Source organism: Pituophis catenifer, unplaced genomic scaffold (genome assembly GCF_029215685.1).
Source record: "Pituophis catenifer annectens isolate HBS135680 unplaced genomic scaffold, rPitCat1.0.hap2 SCAF_3, whole genome shotgun sequence".
Classification (NCBI taxonomy): Eukaryota; Metazoa; Chordata; class Lepidosauria; order Squamata; family Colubridae; genus Pituophis; species Pituophis catenifer.
Window position 1 is genome coordinate 129,737,790 of NW_027256883.1, and position 16,381 is coordinate 129,754,170.

At 37.8% G+C, this 16,381-nt stretch overlaps 1 protein-coding gene across 5 annotated transcripts; it reads right to left on the reverse strand.

The window, feature by feature from the left end:
• Positions 1-2,200: 2,200 nt before the first annotated feature.
• DNTTIP2 (deoxynucleotidyltransferase terminal interacting protein 2) lies at positions 2,201-14,090 on the reverse strand. 5 transcript variants are annotated; one of them, XM_070941177.1, is made up of 9 exons: positions 14,019-14,037; positions 13,078-13,096; positions 12,777-12,971; positions 10,425-12,070; positions 9,627-9,762; positions 8,331-8,426; positions 7,005-7,169; positions 5,330-5,439; positions 2,201-2,609 (listed from the first exon to the last, which is right to left on the reverse strand). In XM_070941177.1, exons 4-9 carry the CDS (start codon positions 12,059-12,061, stop codon positions 2,516-2,518), a joined length of 2,238 nt encoding a protein of 745 aa, XP_070797278.1. In that variant the 5' UTR covers positions 12,062-12,070; positions 12,777-12,971; positions 13,078-13,096; positions 14,019-14,037; the 3' UTR covers positions 2,201-2,515. The 5 variants fall into 5 exon arrangements, with proteins under 5 accessions (XP_070797278.1, XP_070797277.1, XP_070797279.1 ...); XM_070941176.1 differs by lacking the exon at positions 13,078-13,096 and having other exon boundaries at positions 14,019-14,090; XM_070941178.1 differs by lacking the exons at positions 13,078-13,096; positions 14,019-14,037 and adding an exon at positions 13,674-13,699.
• Positions 14,091-16,381: the final 2,291 nt, after the last annotated feature.

The window sequence follows — 16,381 nt, forward strand, 5'->3', positions numbered from 1 at the left end:
TAAGTGAATCACTGCAGTTGTTAAGTTAGTAACCTGGCTGTTAAGTGAATCTGGATTTCTGGTCGACTTTGCTTGTCCCAAAGTCTCAAAAGTTGATCACGTGAGCCAGGGACACTGCAACCCGTCATAAATATGAGCCAGTTGCCAAGCGTCTGAATTTTGATTATGTGACCATGGTGAGGCTACAATGGTCATAAGTGTGAAAAACAGTAATAAATCTCTAGATGAACTGTTATAAATTAAGACTACTTATACTTCAGCCATATTGCTGAGCTGGACCCTCAGGCTTCTGAAGTGAAGATCTACATTCATAACTACTTATCAGGAATGCGGGTGGGCATAACTTATTACTGCAAATAAATGAATAAGGCTGAGTGTCTTCCCAGATGAACGCACTACCAAGCAAAGTGCCCTCTGTTCTAAGATGGCCGTTGTGGGTTCAGATGGATTATTAAAGAAGATGCTAGAGTTATGGCACATATTGCCATATGTAAACATCCTACTTTTGTTAATGAAGTATTTTAAAATAAAATCATGATAGAAGCAGTATTTTTTCAGTTGTGGAAGAATATACAGTATTTTACTTTATATTATTTGTAATTATTTATAGTTTATATATTTTATTCAGGATCCAGTCTGAGTCGGTCACCAGAACCAGAGGTTTTGTTTTTCGAGCTTTTGGAGTCATGCTGAAACTCATCTTCAAGAAACTTCTCTCTAGCCTTTTCTTATCTTTAGAGAAGTTCCCCGAAGATGGGCTCCAACATGTCCAAAAGCTAGGAAGATGAAACCTCTGGTCAGTGACCGACCAGATTGGATCCTGCAACATTATCCTTGGACACATATATTCACCTTTATTCATATATAATTTACTTATATGTATATAAAATACTTATGTGTATTTGTTTAAGTACTGATCCCAGTGGTTATTGGCCCATTGCGTGGCATGCCAAAAAAAGCCTTGGACAACACTTAGAAAATCTGTGCATTGTGCATTTCTCTATTGCAAAATGCCACACTGCTTTGATCTGCCCATATTGATATTTTACAATATCCTAGATTCTTGGAAAGAATTAGATCTGAATAAAGACCAACATCAGCTGAAGAACTGACAGTTGTGATTTCATGCTGTGGGATGTGATAGTATTGCCCAACTCTGTGACTGCGTGTTTTATAATTGCTAGAAGTATTTAATAACAAAGAATACAGAAAACACAAAAGCAGCACAAGAGAAAAGAGCTGTGGCAAAGGAAACAAACTCAGAAAGGAACAAAAAGGAATAAAGAGGTGTAAATCATTCTCTCCAATGGCCGTGGTGAAGAACCTCCAAAATACCAGTAAGGTGGAAGCTGAATGAATTTCGGAGGAAGTATAGAAAAGTAGGTAGAGCCAGGAGGTGGAATCAAGAGAGAAGTCCAACCCCTCTTGAATTCCATTAATTCCTTTTTAAAATTAGGTTATAAAATATAAGAATACAAAAGAAAATAGTAGAAAAAAGAGGTAGGGGAAAGAGGAAGAAAAAAGTGTAGGAAAAAGGGGAAAACCAAAGAAAAGGCGTTTACTTCTGACTCCCTTTGGTGCAGTAGAATAAGATAACATCAAACCTCAACTTTTTACTTTTACATAACAGTATTCGAAGTACCTCCCCCCACCCCAGTCCACCCCCGTGCCTCTGCCTTCACCTGTTACTGTTGCGAGGCAAAGGTGGCGGGGTGTGGGTGGCACCATGCCACGCTACCTGCACTATTGGCTCCTACCACCCGTCGTCCTCCAGCTCCACCCCACGTGTGATGGCCCTGGCGAACAGGAAGGGTGAAGAGCCCATCCTCAAGATACAGCTGGGACTCCCCTCCCCACCTTGCCCCCCTGCCTCCTGCTTGGATGGACAGCCTAGTGGTCGCAGCGCTCGGACTCATCTGCACAGGCCAAGGGGCTGTTAGGCTGCGGCTGCTGGCTGACACTGTCGGACCCTGTGCGCTTGCCACCTCTTGTGCTAGCCACCCCCACCCACCGAGGGCTGACGATCTTAACTGGAACTAATTTTTGGGGTAGAGCTTATATTATGAGCATCTGGAAAAATCATGTTAGGGCTTATTTTCTGTTTGGGTCTTATTTTCAGAGAAACATGGTATATATTAAAGAAAGCTTATGAATTCTTAAAAAATATTTTAATAGATATACAAAGAGGATATACTTTTAGAACAGCCACATTTCAAATATAATCTTATATGATTTTTTTAAGTTAAACTCACTGCTATTTTACTTTAAATGAACAGTTTGATTTTAAATTAGATTGTTTCTTCTACAAATTTTAACGTCATCCTCTCTGCTGCGTATTTTCATCGGTACGTAACAAAGGGTTTCACATTCAGTTCCAAAATCTTATTGGAAAAAGCCCTATACCCCTTCTTGTCTTCTTGCTGTTAATGTGATCAATCTTAGCTGACCATTTGTGCAAAATTTCAACTCATAAATTCATCATTAAAAACTAAGTTCCAGCATTTGCTGTCAAAATCTATTTGTGAAATTTCTTCTTCTTCCGATTTTTCTTTCCTGCTGAGAGGGCCTCTTTCTCAGCAATTATGTCCTGGTACTTCCTTTTATTGTACCTGAATAAGAGAAACAATTTTTGTGAAGAATGAATGAAACCAAACACAGAATCCAACACCCTCCCAATCCTGTATACAATTATTGTTTTAAAAATTCATCAAATTAATTTCCAACTCTGTGGAATTTAATCATGGCAATTAAATATAGCTACTAAGTGAGAGTGCATCTAAAACCAGAACCATGAAAAAAACCACATCAACTCATCTTTTAGTTAAGCTATTCATGTACATGTAGTCCTTGACTTATGACCACAATTGAGTCCAAAATTTATGTTGCTAATTGAGAAATTTGTTAAGTGAGTTTTGTCCCATTTTAGGACTTTTCTTGCCACATTTGTTAAGTGAATCACTGCAGTTGTTATATTAGTAACACAGTTAAGTGAATTTGTCTTCCTTCCCCACTGACTTTGCTTCTCAGAAGGGTGCAAAAGGTGATCACGTGACCTTGAGACACAGCAACAGTCATAAATGTGAACCGATGGCCAGGCATCCAAATGTAAATCACGTGGCTGTGGGGATGCTGCAATGGTTATAGCTGTGAAAAATGGTCATAAGTCATTTTTTTTCAGTGCCACTGTAACTTTGAATGGTCATTAAACGAACTGTACGTTCGTGGACTAACTAACGAGGACTAACTGTGTGTTTCTTGGCTGACCACCTTGGAAACAAGATACTACATCAGACTCTTACTACAATCCAACAAGGTCACTGCAACTAATTATTAGCACAAGATTATCTACATGGCTAGAGCATTGAGAGGTAATATTTGAGGGCATCTGCTGGTATGCTGAGAATATTACTTGTGTCTCAAGCTCATAGGTGGAAAGACCTATGTTTGCTTTTAATTTAAGGAACATTTGCTAAGTTATATAAGTAATATATAATAAATAATATTGAAAATACAAATTAAAGGTCTCCAACTTTATTATTATTATTATTATTATTATTATTATTATTATTATTATTATTATTATTATTATTATTATTATTATTTCAATTTATATACCGCCCTTCTCCTATTGGGCACAGCCAAGGATAAAAAACATACCAATAAAAAAATTAAAATCAATTAAAAGAATTATACACTTTGGCCCACAATTTAAAACAATCCAATTAAAACCCAATTTACACTTAAAAAGCTAAAAAGAGCTAAAAAGGGGGGGGGGGGTTCACACCAGCCCTGCTTGATGGAAAAGTTTTTAGGGCATGGCGAAAGGCCCGGAGATCTGGTATCCTTCGTATCTCCGGGGGCAAATCGTTCCAGAGGGCAGGTGCTACCACAGAGAAGGCCCTCCCCCTGGGGGTCGCCAGCTGACATTGCCTGGCTGACAGCACCCTGAGGAGTCCCTCTCTGTGGGAGTGTACTGGTTGGTGGGAGGCTATCGGCAGCAGAAGGTGTCTCGCAAATACCCAGGTCCGATGCCATGGAGCGCTTTAAAGGTGGTGACCAACACCTTGAAGTGCACCCGGAAGACCACTGGAAGCCAATGCAGCTCGCGCAGGAGAGGCATCACATGGGAGCGCCTTCTTGCTCCCATAATCCCCCGCGCGGACGCATTCTGCACCAGTTGGAGCCTCCGGGTGCTCCTCAAGGGGAGCCCCATGTAGAGAGCATTGCAGTAGCCCAGGTGGGAAGTAACGAGCGCCTGAGTGACTGAATGAAAACATCATAATGAAAACATCATAAAATTAACCAAACAAGATGGAACCAAAGGCCCAATAGCCTAGAAAACCTCTTTGGAGTAGCTTCTGGTAGACAGGATGAGATGTTCATGGGGGGCGGGAGGGGGGGGGGGCTGTCTCAAAGAAATGGTGCAATTGCTGAAAAACTGGGCATATCTAAGTCCCAGTTATGGAATCTCATCAAATTTCAATCATTGCCACTCCTGTCTTGAAAAAGTTGATTCAGAAATAAGATCATCTCCCATACTCTTATAAAAGCTTAGCTTTTGGGGTTTGGATATAATATTGGTCCTGCCTAACACAGGGAATATGTATTTGTGAGTTGGCATCAACTGTATGTAGGCCATTTTGGATTTTTTTAAAAAATGTTCCTATTTTCAATCCAATTAGTATATTAGGTTTATGCACCACCAAGAGTCTTTTATGACTGGAATGAGTTGTTAAGCCTAGCAAGAAAATAAAATAAAGGGAATACAATATTGTCTTCCCATACTCTAAATCAGAGGTCTTCAAACTTGGCAGCTTTAAGACTTGTGGACTTCAACTCCCAGAATTCTCCAGACCCCTGCTCTTAATTATTGCTATAAAACAAAAAGGCCTGTGATCCTTAACACCTCCTAGACATCATCTGAATGAGGAGAAAAGGATTTGTTGCATATATAGTAACTATCAGGAAATAATAAAAACAATCCAGAAATCACAAAAGGCAGCAAATCATATAAGAACAAAAAATGGTCAATGTATTTCAAATGAAAGGGAAATCAAGGTGACAGCTCATCTAAAATTGAGAAGACAGGCAGACAACCATTGTGCTCCAGGAAGTCATTTTTTAATTTAAGTACTGCAATGGAAACCCCTCCAAATCTTATAACCCAAATCATGCATTTTAAGAGGCATTCCAACACATTACAGGGCCTTCCATATGGGATGAACTGCATCGTATAGGATGGAGGAACTCATTCAGCTATACCTAACAGCAATGAAACACATTATTTTACAACACCCAAATGACTATATTAAAGTGAAATTGTAAATACCGTCTAAACTCTGAATCTACTAGAAGTTCATCCACAATCGTTTTCTTCCTCTCTTTCTTGGGAACACGAGCATGATAGAAATCTGCTGGAGAATCCACAATAGTTCCAACCTGAAAAAGAAAATGCAAGATGAATTTGTTTTTATTTAAAGAGGTGATGGAAAATTAATCTAAGGATAACAGTTATTGATACTGAATTCATTTGGAGTGCTCATCCTCGTCTTTTAGTGTACAGGTAGTCCTTGACTTACAACAGTTCATTTAGTGATCATTCAGTTTCAACGGCTCTGAAAAAAGTGACATGACTATTTTTCAGTTATGACCCAAGGTCACATGATCAAAATTCAGACACTTGGCAACTGACTCATATTTATGACTGTTGCAGTGTCCTAGGGCAAAGTCAATAGGGAATCCAGATTCACTTAACAACTGTGTTGCTAACTTGACAACTGCAGTGATTCATTTAGCAATTGTGGCAAGAAAGGTTGTAAAATGGGGCAAAATTCACATATGTGTCTCACTTAGTCACATAAATTTTGGGCTCAACTGTGGTCTTAAGTCGAGGACTACCTGTACAGAAACTTAAATCAGCCCTATTGACTGAAAACAATTTCAGCAACATTACAGAAGAACAAAAAAAAAAATGGGATAGGGAATCAAAATACAGTTTACAGAGAAAATCCAAAGGCCAGGAATTCCTCATTTACTGCTGAGAGGGGAAAAAACTCAACAAGAAAACATAGAAACTGGTAACATATTGTTATAAAAAGAAATATTAACCATTATTTTAAGCAGGAGTACTCCATGTTGCCATGCTAAATATTACGATATCAAAAATACTGTACAAAGAGTATTTTGTACAAAAATACAAAGAAACAGCAAACAAGTTATCATTCCAAGAAAATGTCTAGACAGAAATGAACAGAGAACAATGAGCCAGTTCTAAGTAGCATTAGCTAAAATAGTGATTCAGAAATCTAGCATACTTTTAAACATGTTGACAATATTTTGTAAAAATAGTAATATGCCTAAAACCTGCAAGGGAAGATGATGACACAATTGGGGTCCATTCTACCTTTCTTTTGAGGTCCCCTGACCTGCCTCTTAACAGTATTTTGGAGGGTTTCCCAACTCCCCAGAACATCTTTTCAGCTGGTACAAATGGAAAAACTGATAAATGAAAATCAACACCCTTATTTCTCTGCCACGTTATTGCTTCTCCATCAACTACAAAAGAAGATGCAATCCATATGCCGTCTTCAAAAAGCAAAACACACACACACAAGAAATTACTAAAGCAGCAGAGGCTGTGCAGCAAATATAAGCTAGTAAGCAGATGAACAGTTAAGGAAAAAAAACAAAAAACAATGATACATTTTCCAAGCCCTTGTAAAGCATTTCCAAGCGGTTTCTGCAGCAAAAGTAAAACACCAGCAAAATGTACAATGTTTTGAAGTATATATATAACTTAGTAAGAAAAAAAAATAGACAAGTTATTTTTATGTAGTTTGTTTATAATTGCCACAGCTGCCTGGATATCACAGAAACATCTTAATAATAAATGTGGGGTTTTTTTTAACAAGCCTGATATTTCTTTTGGTGTGAAATGAATAGTGAACATATTACAAACACACACACCTTATATGCAAAGCATTAAACACCATCAACATTCTTACCTGAAAATACTTGGGAAGACCTTTCCTGTCGTTCTTTTTGTAGAACCGTTTAGGATCTATGGCGGCTCTCATCTGCAAAGCCTTAAGGTCATTTTTCAATTCCTCCGTCATTTCTGGAGCTTTCATACCAAACCAACTGTCACCTGTTGTTTTTGCTCGGTCTTTCTATTTTTGGAAAAAAAGTTACAAACATTCTTTCAAAACTCGTCAGGGTTATTCAATTCTTATGCCATAACCAGTGGATCGAGACCAAATTTTATAATCCAGCATTGAAGAGGGCAATACGCCCTTCCCCGCAATGAGCCTTCTAGCTTTATAGTAGGATAATTTTCAAAGTATTTAAAGTATTTTTACCATTTTAAAATGTATGTACTTTAAAAAGTTGTTCCTATCTGAATGGTCTCAATAGAATAATTTTACCAGGGAAATCCTGAGAGATCATGACGACGTTACAGGTAGTCCTTGATTTACAACAGTTCATTTAGTGACCAAAGTTACAATGGCACTGAAAAAAGGGACTGACCATTTTACACACTTATGACCCCCATGGTTATGTGATTTAAAATTTGGGTGCTTGGCAATTGACTCACATTTATGAGGGTTGCAGTTGATCATGTTGTGACCTTTTCACAAGCAAAGTCAATGGGGAAGCCGGATTCACTTAACAACCCTGCAACTAACTTAATAAATGCAGTGATTCACTTAACTGTGGCAAGAAAGGTTGTAAAATGAGGCAAAATTCACTTAACAAATATTTTGCTTAGCAACAGAAATTTTGGGCTCAATTGTGGTCGTAAGTTGAGGACTACCTGCACTTTGGAGTCAAGAAGAGATATTGTCACATCATGATACTATATCCAAATGTATTTACAAAGGGGATCTTTTTATTTTCTTCAACAGCTTTTCTGAAAGCAAGTTCATGTAAGAGAAGCAACTACATAGGGAGAAGGAACTTTTTGTTTGGATTACTTTAATGCATTCTACATGGGGCTGCCCTTGAAGACCAACCTGGAAAGCTACAACTGGTCCAGAATGTGGCAGCGCATTTATTCCTATTATATTTCACTTTCATTCCAAAAGGCCACAAAGCATAGGAGACCACATGTTATCATCCCATTTTATAACTATTGATGAAGCTAGTAAAAAGTGAGGAATAAGCAATAGATACACACCCTTGCAGAGAATTTTTTAAAGGCAGATTTTAAATATTGCATTAACAAGGTGTCAGATTAACAGAGTTGGAAGGGACCTTGCAGGTCTTCTAATCCAACCACTGCCCAAGGAGACCTTATACCACAATCAATACCGCAATGGCATTTTACTTACCTTACGTTGCTTCTTTAACTGATGGATGGATTCTCTTAAAGGTGGAACACATTCCTTTTTCTCAAAATCAGGAGTTATAATACTCTTCTGCAAAAGCTGCCGAGAGATATTTGATTAAGCTAGGCCACGGCTATAAGTACAATGCAAACAGGACTCTAAAGGCCTTTGGAAAACATGGAGTTAGTAAAATGACCCAATGCTCAAATAGTTCTGGAAAAGCTGCTTGCAAGCTGAGGTTTTCAAGACACTCTTATTAGGAAATACTTAAGATGACTGCCTGGAAAATTTAGTTAATGAGCAGTGCAGGAATAGCCACAGCAGTGCAGGAAAAGCAGCACAAACTAAACCTGATGTGAAGAGTGTTGCTAAGTATGGACAATTGTACTTGATTCCTAAAAATGCTCAAAGAATATTAGAAAATATAGATTAGAGAACAGGTTATGTAATGGTGTAGTCATTTTGAAGGGGTTGAATAATTCTACTAAGTAAATTCTACTAAGAATTTACCCATGGTTTAGCATCTGAGTACCATCAGCATTGCCTTTTCTGACTAGATTTGACCCACCTTAATAGATAATAGTGAGGGAGACCAAGGTCTGTTGTTGTTTCCAGCCCTTAGAGAGGCATGTCCAACCTGTAGCCCATGGGCCACACGCAGCCCTGGACAGCTAGTAATGCTGCTCCACAATAAAGGAAGCTTGTTATCTATAGACATCACTTTTATCATATATTTCATATGCAGCCCAAGACAATTTCTCTTCACTCATTGTTTAGCCCAACAAAGGCTAAAGGTTGGACACCCATTGTTAAGAGGCAAGACTGGTGCCTTCATTAAGGGTATTCCAGAAATGAATAAAATCTGAATTATCCCAGAGAGCTTTAGATTCCACATGAAGTTGCATTGTGCTATTTTAATTTGATATTATTTAATCTTAATTTCAAAAATTGATATGCTGCCCCTCTCACCAATAAGGTGACTTTGAGTGGCTGACAAACAGTAAGATTTAACTTGGTATTAAATTTAATTTACTAGGACCAACTTTTTTGTTGTGTTCTGTAGTTGATGTGAACCACTAAGTGTCACAAGATATAAATTAAATGTAAGTATGTAAATTAAATTTTTTTTAAAAAAATCATATAAATGTGAATTGTGGCCAAAAGAAAAACTTCTTACAAAAGATCCTACAAAATGTTTGCTTTTTAAATAGTCCAGGTATTTATAATGCTGTTAGAATGACATTTAGGATTTACTACTAATTCTAGTTTTCAATTTAATTGCTATCTTTTGGCAATTACCTCATCTGTTTTTTTCTCTTTCAGCGGTGAAACATTATGGGACCCAGGTTTCTGCTTTCCTGAGTCAAAATTAATATATAATCCTCCAAACTCTTTAATGTTTAATCCAGGATCAATACTGCTTGAAAATGATACTCTAGAAGAGAAAGAATTGATTAGCTAAAAATACTGATATATAATCCAATCAACACATATTTGTCTATCGTGAGCACATTACAGAAAATATTTTTTAATTAAACACTGACAAATTTCAAAACTTGGGTACTTATGTTTACATATCCACTAGCTCCTTTACAGGGGAATTAAACATGTAAACTATTTAAACTATTTTCTATCCAGTGACTAATATTATATACCACACTAAACTGAAGCCAAACAAATCACAAATCAAGTTGTGTCCCATGCCACACTGTAAAACAGAATGTAGTTTGTTTGGATTTGGGTTCGGTATGTTGCAATCCTGCCCGTTGGTTTGTAAGCAGAGATTCAACATGTAATATGAAGCCAGCCAATAAGCCTTATTAGAAATGTGATTAAATGACCTTTGATTTAGTATGAATTTTCACACAAGTTTTATCAAACACTTTATTCTTTGCCAAATTCATAATCAATTGGCAAATGGCTCTTAGAAGTTAGAGAAACACTTCTAAAACCTTAGGCGGCCAATTTGCCTTTTTGTGGTAGGAACTTAAGATCTTCAGGACCCAGAGGTTTTGTACCCACTATATCTTAGCACAAAACCTAGCCACTCCAACCAAGCCATTTACTAAGCATATAAAGTCTCTTCAAAGAACTTACAATCCTCTGTTTGCATTTAATTCATCTTCGTCCTCATCCATGAACTCTTCTTCACTTTCTTCCACCTCTGATGAATCTTCACTTTGTTTTTCCTCAAAATAATAATCTTTGTGAGAATCTAAGCCAGGAGTTTTATCAATGACAAACACCTCTTGATTATTTGACCGGTTTTCTCTCAAGGGGCTTTCACTACTTTCTTCAACGCCAGTGGCTATTTCGCTGTTTTTCAGTTTTTCCAAGTTATTATTTTCAGATTCCTCACTTGTGAGAAGTGACACAAAAAGGTCTTTCTTATCTTCCCTGCCTTTGGTTGCACGTGAAGAGGATTCAGCAATTACCTCTTCTAGGCTTCCATCACTATCTATGTTTGAAACCGAAGGTCTGCAGTCATCCCTGTTAACAATCGGTGATGTGACTGTTTTGTTGGTGGGACTACCTAGTTCAGAAATGTCATCACTATCTATTATTTCTTCTCTTTTATGTAAACAGATCTGTCTAACATTTTCGGGTGTTAAGGTCTTTTTATTCGCTGTTGCTTTTCCTGAGGACTCATTAGATTGTTCAAGGTTTTCTAGACCACATGGGGATCTTCTTGAATTCTGTGAAGGCAACTGGTTTTCAGATTCCTGCATGGGTTTTTCTGAAGATTGATCATGCATTTCTTCTGGACTCTGAATTATTTCAATTATATCGGCTGCTGTTTGTTTTGAAACGGAATGCTCCAATTCATCATCATTGTTCTTTAGTATCTCTTGCTTAGGCAAGTTTTTATTATCTTCCCTTATTACGTCCTCATTACTGCTTGAGAAAATCTGTTTCAGATCATTGCTGGCAACAGATTCAGGAAGACATTTTGTTTTATTGGGGCTAAGGTGCTCTTTTATCCAGTCTGAAGAAAGAGAAGGTGCTTCTTTGGCATTTAAATCAGAAACGGTGGATTCTTCCGAATCAGAGATTACTACTGTTTCAGATGTAATTATACAATCGGGTGTTTCCGTATCCTCTCCTAATGCATTGCTTTTTCTTTCAGTCTGGGATGTTGATTCTGCTTGCAATTTCAGTCGCATACTCCTGGTTACTCGTTTAAATGGGCTAGACTTTTCAAAGGAAATACCTGAGCACCACGATTCAGCATCAGAAACCTCTTCAGCTTGAACCTCACACACTGGTGACACATTACCCTTGACCTGTTGGCGTCTAGATTTTCTCACAGTTTTTGAGGTTCCTGATACAACAGAAGAACATGACTCTGCTTCAGAAATATCATCATGGTCTTGACAATTACTACTTTCATGTGTAACATTTTTTTTGCTCGGCCTGTTTTTAGTTGAAGTCTCTGGGGTACAAGGAATTACAATTTGCCGCCTTCTGGTTATTCGTATAAATAATGGTGTCTGAAGACCAGACATGGAAGAACAGGTTGATTCTGCTTCTGAAACATCTCCATCGACTTGAGATTCTGCCAGGGGCTCAGCTTTACTTTTACTCAAGGCTGTGCATGCTTCTGAAGGCTCTTCTGCATCCAATTTTGTTTCAGAAGCTTTCATTTCTTCATTCTGAGATTCAGACATGACTTGTATATGGGAAATCCTTCTTGTTCTGCTTCTAGTTATCCTCACAGATGGGCTATCTTCCATTGCAGTCTGCTGCAAGAATGAAAAGAATGTCAGGTAACAAGCTAAAATAAAATAAAATAAATCCATAAATAAATCCATGCTCCATGAGAAACTCACAAATTCTGAACTATTAATTATCTATTGTAGTTAAGGAACAAAGTTATGCCTGCCATCACAAAGCTGATTTTCTATGTGCCAGCTTCTTTATGAACAGTACTAGTTTCTGACATACTTGCTTTGTAGATTTTATACTTGTTGGACAGAAAACATTATGTCGAAGTTAACACTTTTTTTTATTAATAACTATTTTTCCTACTTCATAGCTATAATGAGAGATGCCCTGTGCCCAGCGTAGCTTATGGGGTATGGTCCAGCACGAGTTGCCATGGACAAGGGAAAGTAAATTTGGTTTGCTACTCAATTTTCCAAACATAATCTAAGCATTTCATTTGCTATTCTGCATTTCTTGCGAAAAGAGGAGATAATGTTCCTCTATCTCCCCTAACACTTACAGCAGATTATTAAATCACAACCTTGTACTGAAGAAAAAGGTACTCGGCTAAGAAAATAATAATTCATTTGCAGAGGAAGAAAAACTAAGGAAAAATAAAAAAAGAAATGTGTTACTTAATGTTATATCCCAAGCCAACTGCCCCTCCCCCCGAATTTTAAGAGGGGAACTTTTACTAATCCAATTTTTACAATGAGAAAAATGCCCAATGATTAGTCTATCTACCTAGTTCTGAAATGAATGGATAAATGACCATGTCTGCTATCGGCTCTGATAAACTGATTCATCACAGAAGGATAGATAGGTGAGACGTGAGGCAGAAAACTATTGTACTGGTGAACACATGCAGTATGATAGAAAAACATTGCAGAAGCCCTGTGCCCTCTGAATTTTACCAGTGTAGTTTCTAAGAAAGAGAACCTGTGAATAAAACGAGAGGGAGAGAAAACAGATGATCAATCAATCCTCTTATTCAAAAAATCATCACAAAATAAGTTAATTAAAAGTAGAGAAAAATATGACAAACCTATACACAGATTTTGCCGCTAAGGGGAGAAAGGCAGACAGAAAGGAATAAAAAACTTGTTTACGGTTCTTGGCAAAACATTATTATATAACGTATATATAGACATTTTCTTTTGAGAGTGGGCATCAGAATTTCATTTTTAAGGTGTGCCAATGTTTTCAACAGAAAAAAAATAACCATCAAGATTATCTTATCTAACTTATCTTATAAACATTGTTAAATCGAGGGAAGAATATTATTCCGCATTTCTTTCAGGTGTGCTTTAAGATTCCCACAGAAACAACAATTCTCATAGTTTTGACAGGATGATTTCCAGACAAAATTCTAATTAGAAAAATGTTAACAGCAATACTGCAGAGCAGTCCAACCCATTGCTCCGTAGATCTGTCTGCTTCATCCACGACGCAAAATCACAGTCCCACCGCGATTATATTCCAAAAGAAACAAAGGCACTTATTCTTTTGGATTAAGGATTAGGATTAAGCCCTCTAGAATTTCCACCAGGTCAGTAAACGGCGACCATAGTGCTGCCGCCCCACCTTTTTGCCCAAACCAGAAATGAGTTTCTAACAAAACCAAAAACCACCGTCACAAACCGAGGCGGTGCATTCCCGAAGCTTGCCCCTGCCCTCCTCTTTCCTCAGCCGATGTAAATGTTCACTCTCAGCATTTGCGTCCCATGTCAAGGCAGCAACATCCCACCCCCGTCCCCGAGCGCCCCAAAACCTCCCCGGCTGGTCAACGCCTTCAACTCCAGCCCGGCTCTTTTAACACCGCGCGACCCAAAGGCAGCACAGAGACGCGGCACGCGCCCCCGAACTGCGAGAACGTTCGGGAATGGAATGGCCGAGCGCGTTCTGAGTTCCAAGCGCGTGCGCGGGCCGAACCCGACGGAGATGTACTCGGTGGGGGCGGGGGGCGCCTCTCTCTCTCTCTCTCACCTCTGCAGCTGGCCGTTCCAACTTCGACTCGCTCAGCCGCGTTACCCGCCTGGTGGCCACCATCTTTCCCGCGTGTGCAGAAGGAAGCGATTGTTCCTCTTTCGCTCCCAGGTGGCTTTGCCACTCCGAAAGAGGTCCGCCCGAGAAACTTCCTGCCCTGCCTCCGCCCAGTTCTTGGCAGGGACGGCTGCAAGCTATTGGTGGATGGAAAGCTGTTCACAAAAGCGTGAAGCCGGGATGAGAGAGAGGAAAAGTCTCCTGTGCAAAGTCCATCTTTAGTCAGCGTAGCTGTACTGCAACGAGGCGTTATTAGCAATTAAAAGAATGCGGGGAAGCGGCACGATTCTTTTTATTTCGGGTTATTCGGAAGTACGCTCACCTCAGCCCAAGGCTAGCGTTTTATATGTGGAGAGCAGCAATAGTCTGGGCTACAATCCCTATCGCCTTCACCAGTTCAACTGCTCCTCGTTCTGGATGATGCATTCAGATTCATTCAGAGGGAAATGGGTTTGGCAAAACTGGAATCGCAGGCAAACCTTTCAATTTCCACGATAAAATCGCAACGGAGGTGCCCGTCAAATTAAATATAATTTTACCTATATCTGAACATGGAAAAAAAATTTAGGTGATGGAAAGGCACTGCTTCCCAAAGCTTTTCCTTCATTACCCCAAATCCCTTACCAGAAAGTCCTTTTCACCCAATGTAGGTAAAAAGGTCAGTTTAAATGTCCCTGTTGTGATTGGGCAAGGGGCCTGGATGTTACCTAAAGAAAAACCACTTATACTTGTTTTTGGGTAACTTACTTAGATTTGGGAAGCGCTGTTTTAAGATATTTGATTAGTTTAAAAAGATAAAATAATTGCAATTAAAAAACATCACAAATTTGGATTTTTATTCCCCTGCAAGTGCATCTCTCTCTATATATATACTTTCCTTAGTTCTGAAATAATACTAGATCGTGTGTCAAGAAATGATTTTAGAGTTTTTACTAATAATGTTAATAGATATTTAAAGGAAAATATTACTTCAAAAAGAAATCCTTTTTGCAAATCCTTTTTGGAAAAAGCTTAACAAAGGAGATTTAGAAACTACCAGCTATGTCCTGAATGTCAAATGGAAACTTCATAGCCATTACAAAGTTCATTTTAAATTAAACAATGTACAGTAGCTATTTTACCTATTCCATGAGACTTAACTCAAAAGGTTCTGCCTGGAAAAAGATCCCCTCTTTCCTCAATCCTGCCAGGAACATGTTCTGCTTTCACCATTACAGTGGATTGCATTTTTTGAGGTAACAAAATATTTTAAAACAGATTACAAAAATAGTAGTAGTAATAAACTATATTTTATGTGAAATTTTCAGCAAGCAGACCTTATGGAAGACTAGTAGAGAATTAGGTAAACAGAATCTCCCCAACTATTTCCCCAAACTGATTAAGATTCAAACAGTTATCTGCATTTTTTGGATCAAGATTTCTTTTAATCCATAATAACTGCAAACTAATAAAACATTCATTCATTACAGAAATTTAACATCTGACAAACTACAGAAAACAGCTGCTTTCTACAGTTCAATGCACTTTATATTCCAATCCAAATTTTACAAAAATGAAAGTTCTTTTGTATATTCAGTAACTTTTTTTATCTGTATATATATATATATTTAAAGCAGCACATCAAAATTTACTCCAGAATGTTTTCTGATAAATTTGATTTCAGTTGATGTACTCAGTTTTTAAGGACTTCTCCCAACTAACCTGAAAATGGCCTCATGGCATTAAAATTCACTAACACCTCAATGAGCTCAATAGAACCTAGTTCCTGGTAAAGGGTGAAATTTGAATTAAGAATGCTTTTTCATGCTTAATATATTGTGGAATTCAAAACACCACCACCTGCTAAATCATCTAATGCAAAATTATTTTAATATAAAGTATAAGAGGTTTCCCTGTTGGAATGGATCCAAGTATGTGAATATGGTATGAAAAACATAATAAAACGTTTAGTAAAGCTATAACATTTTCTTTATAAATTAAAATCTTAAAATCCAGATAAAGTTTGCATCCCTTACATAAATTTCATATGTGCATTAATAACACAGAAATACACAATAAAATGGCAAAAATGTACATTGTTGAACTACTGAAATCTCAATAAGCAAACCTCTTTAGAGATAATCTGAATTAAAATATTCATTTAACTGCAGCAGTTTTTAAATTAAACTAAGTGCTTAAGACCATTGAATCAATTTATTTTGAAGAACCCACAAACTTCAAAGTAATTTATCTGCACCTCTGGTTGTTTTTAAGAATTCCTAAAAACGTCTAAGAAGCTACACTCAGTGCAATGCTGAAATTTATAT

What these genes read in the sequence shown, in the direction of transcription:
- DNTTIP2 (XM_070941175.1), bottom strand. Translation starts at nt 14,081, where the DNA reads ATGGTGGCCACCAGGCGGGTAACGCGGCTGAGCGAGTCGAAGTTGGAA. An exon ending in TTAAATGCAAACAGAGGATT is followed by an intron (nt 9,763 to 10,424) that starts GTAAGTTCTTTG and finishes TTTCTCTTCTAG; the next exon opens with AGTATCATTTTCAAGCAGTA. An exon ending in GTAGATTCAGAGTTTAGACG is followed by an intron (nt 2,610 to 5,329) that starts GTATTTACAATT and finishes TCTCTTATTCAG; the next exon opens with GTACAATAAAAGGAAGTACC.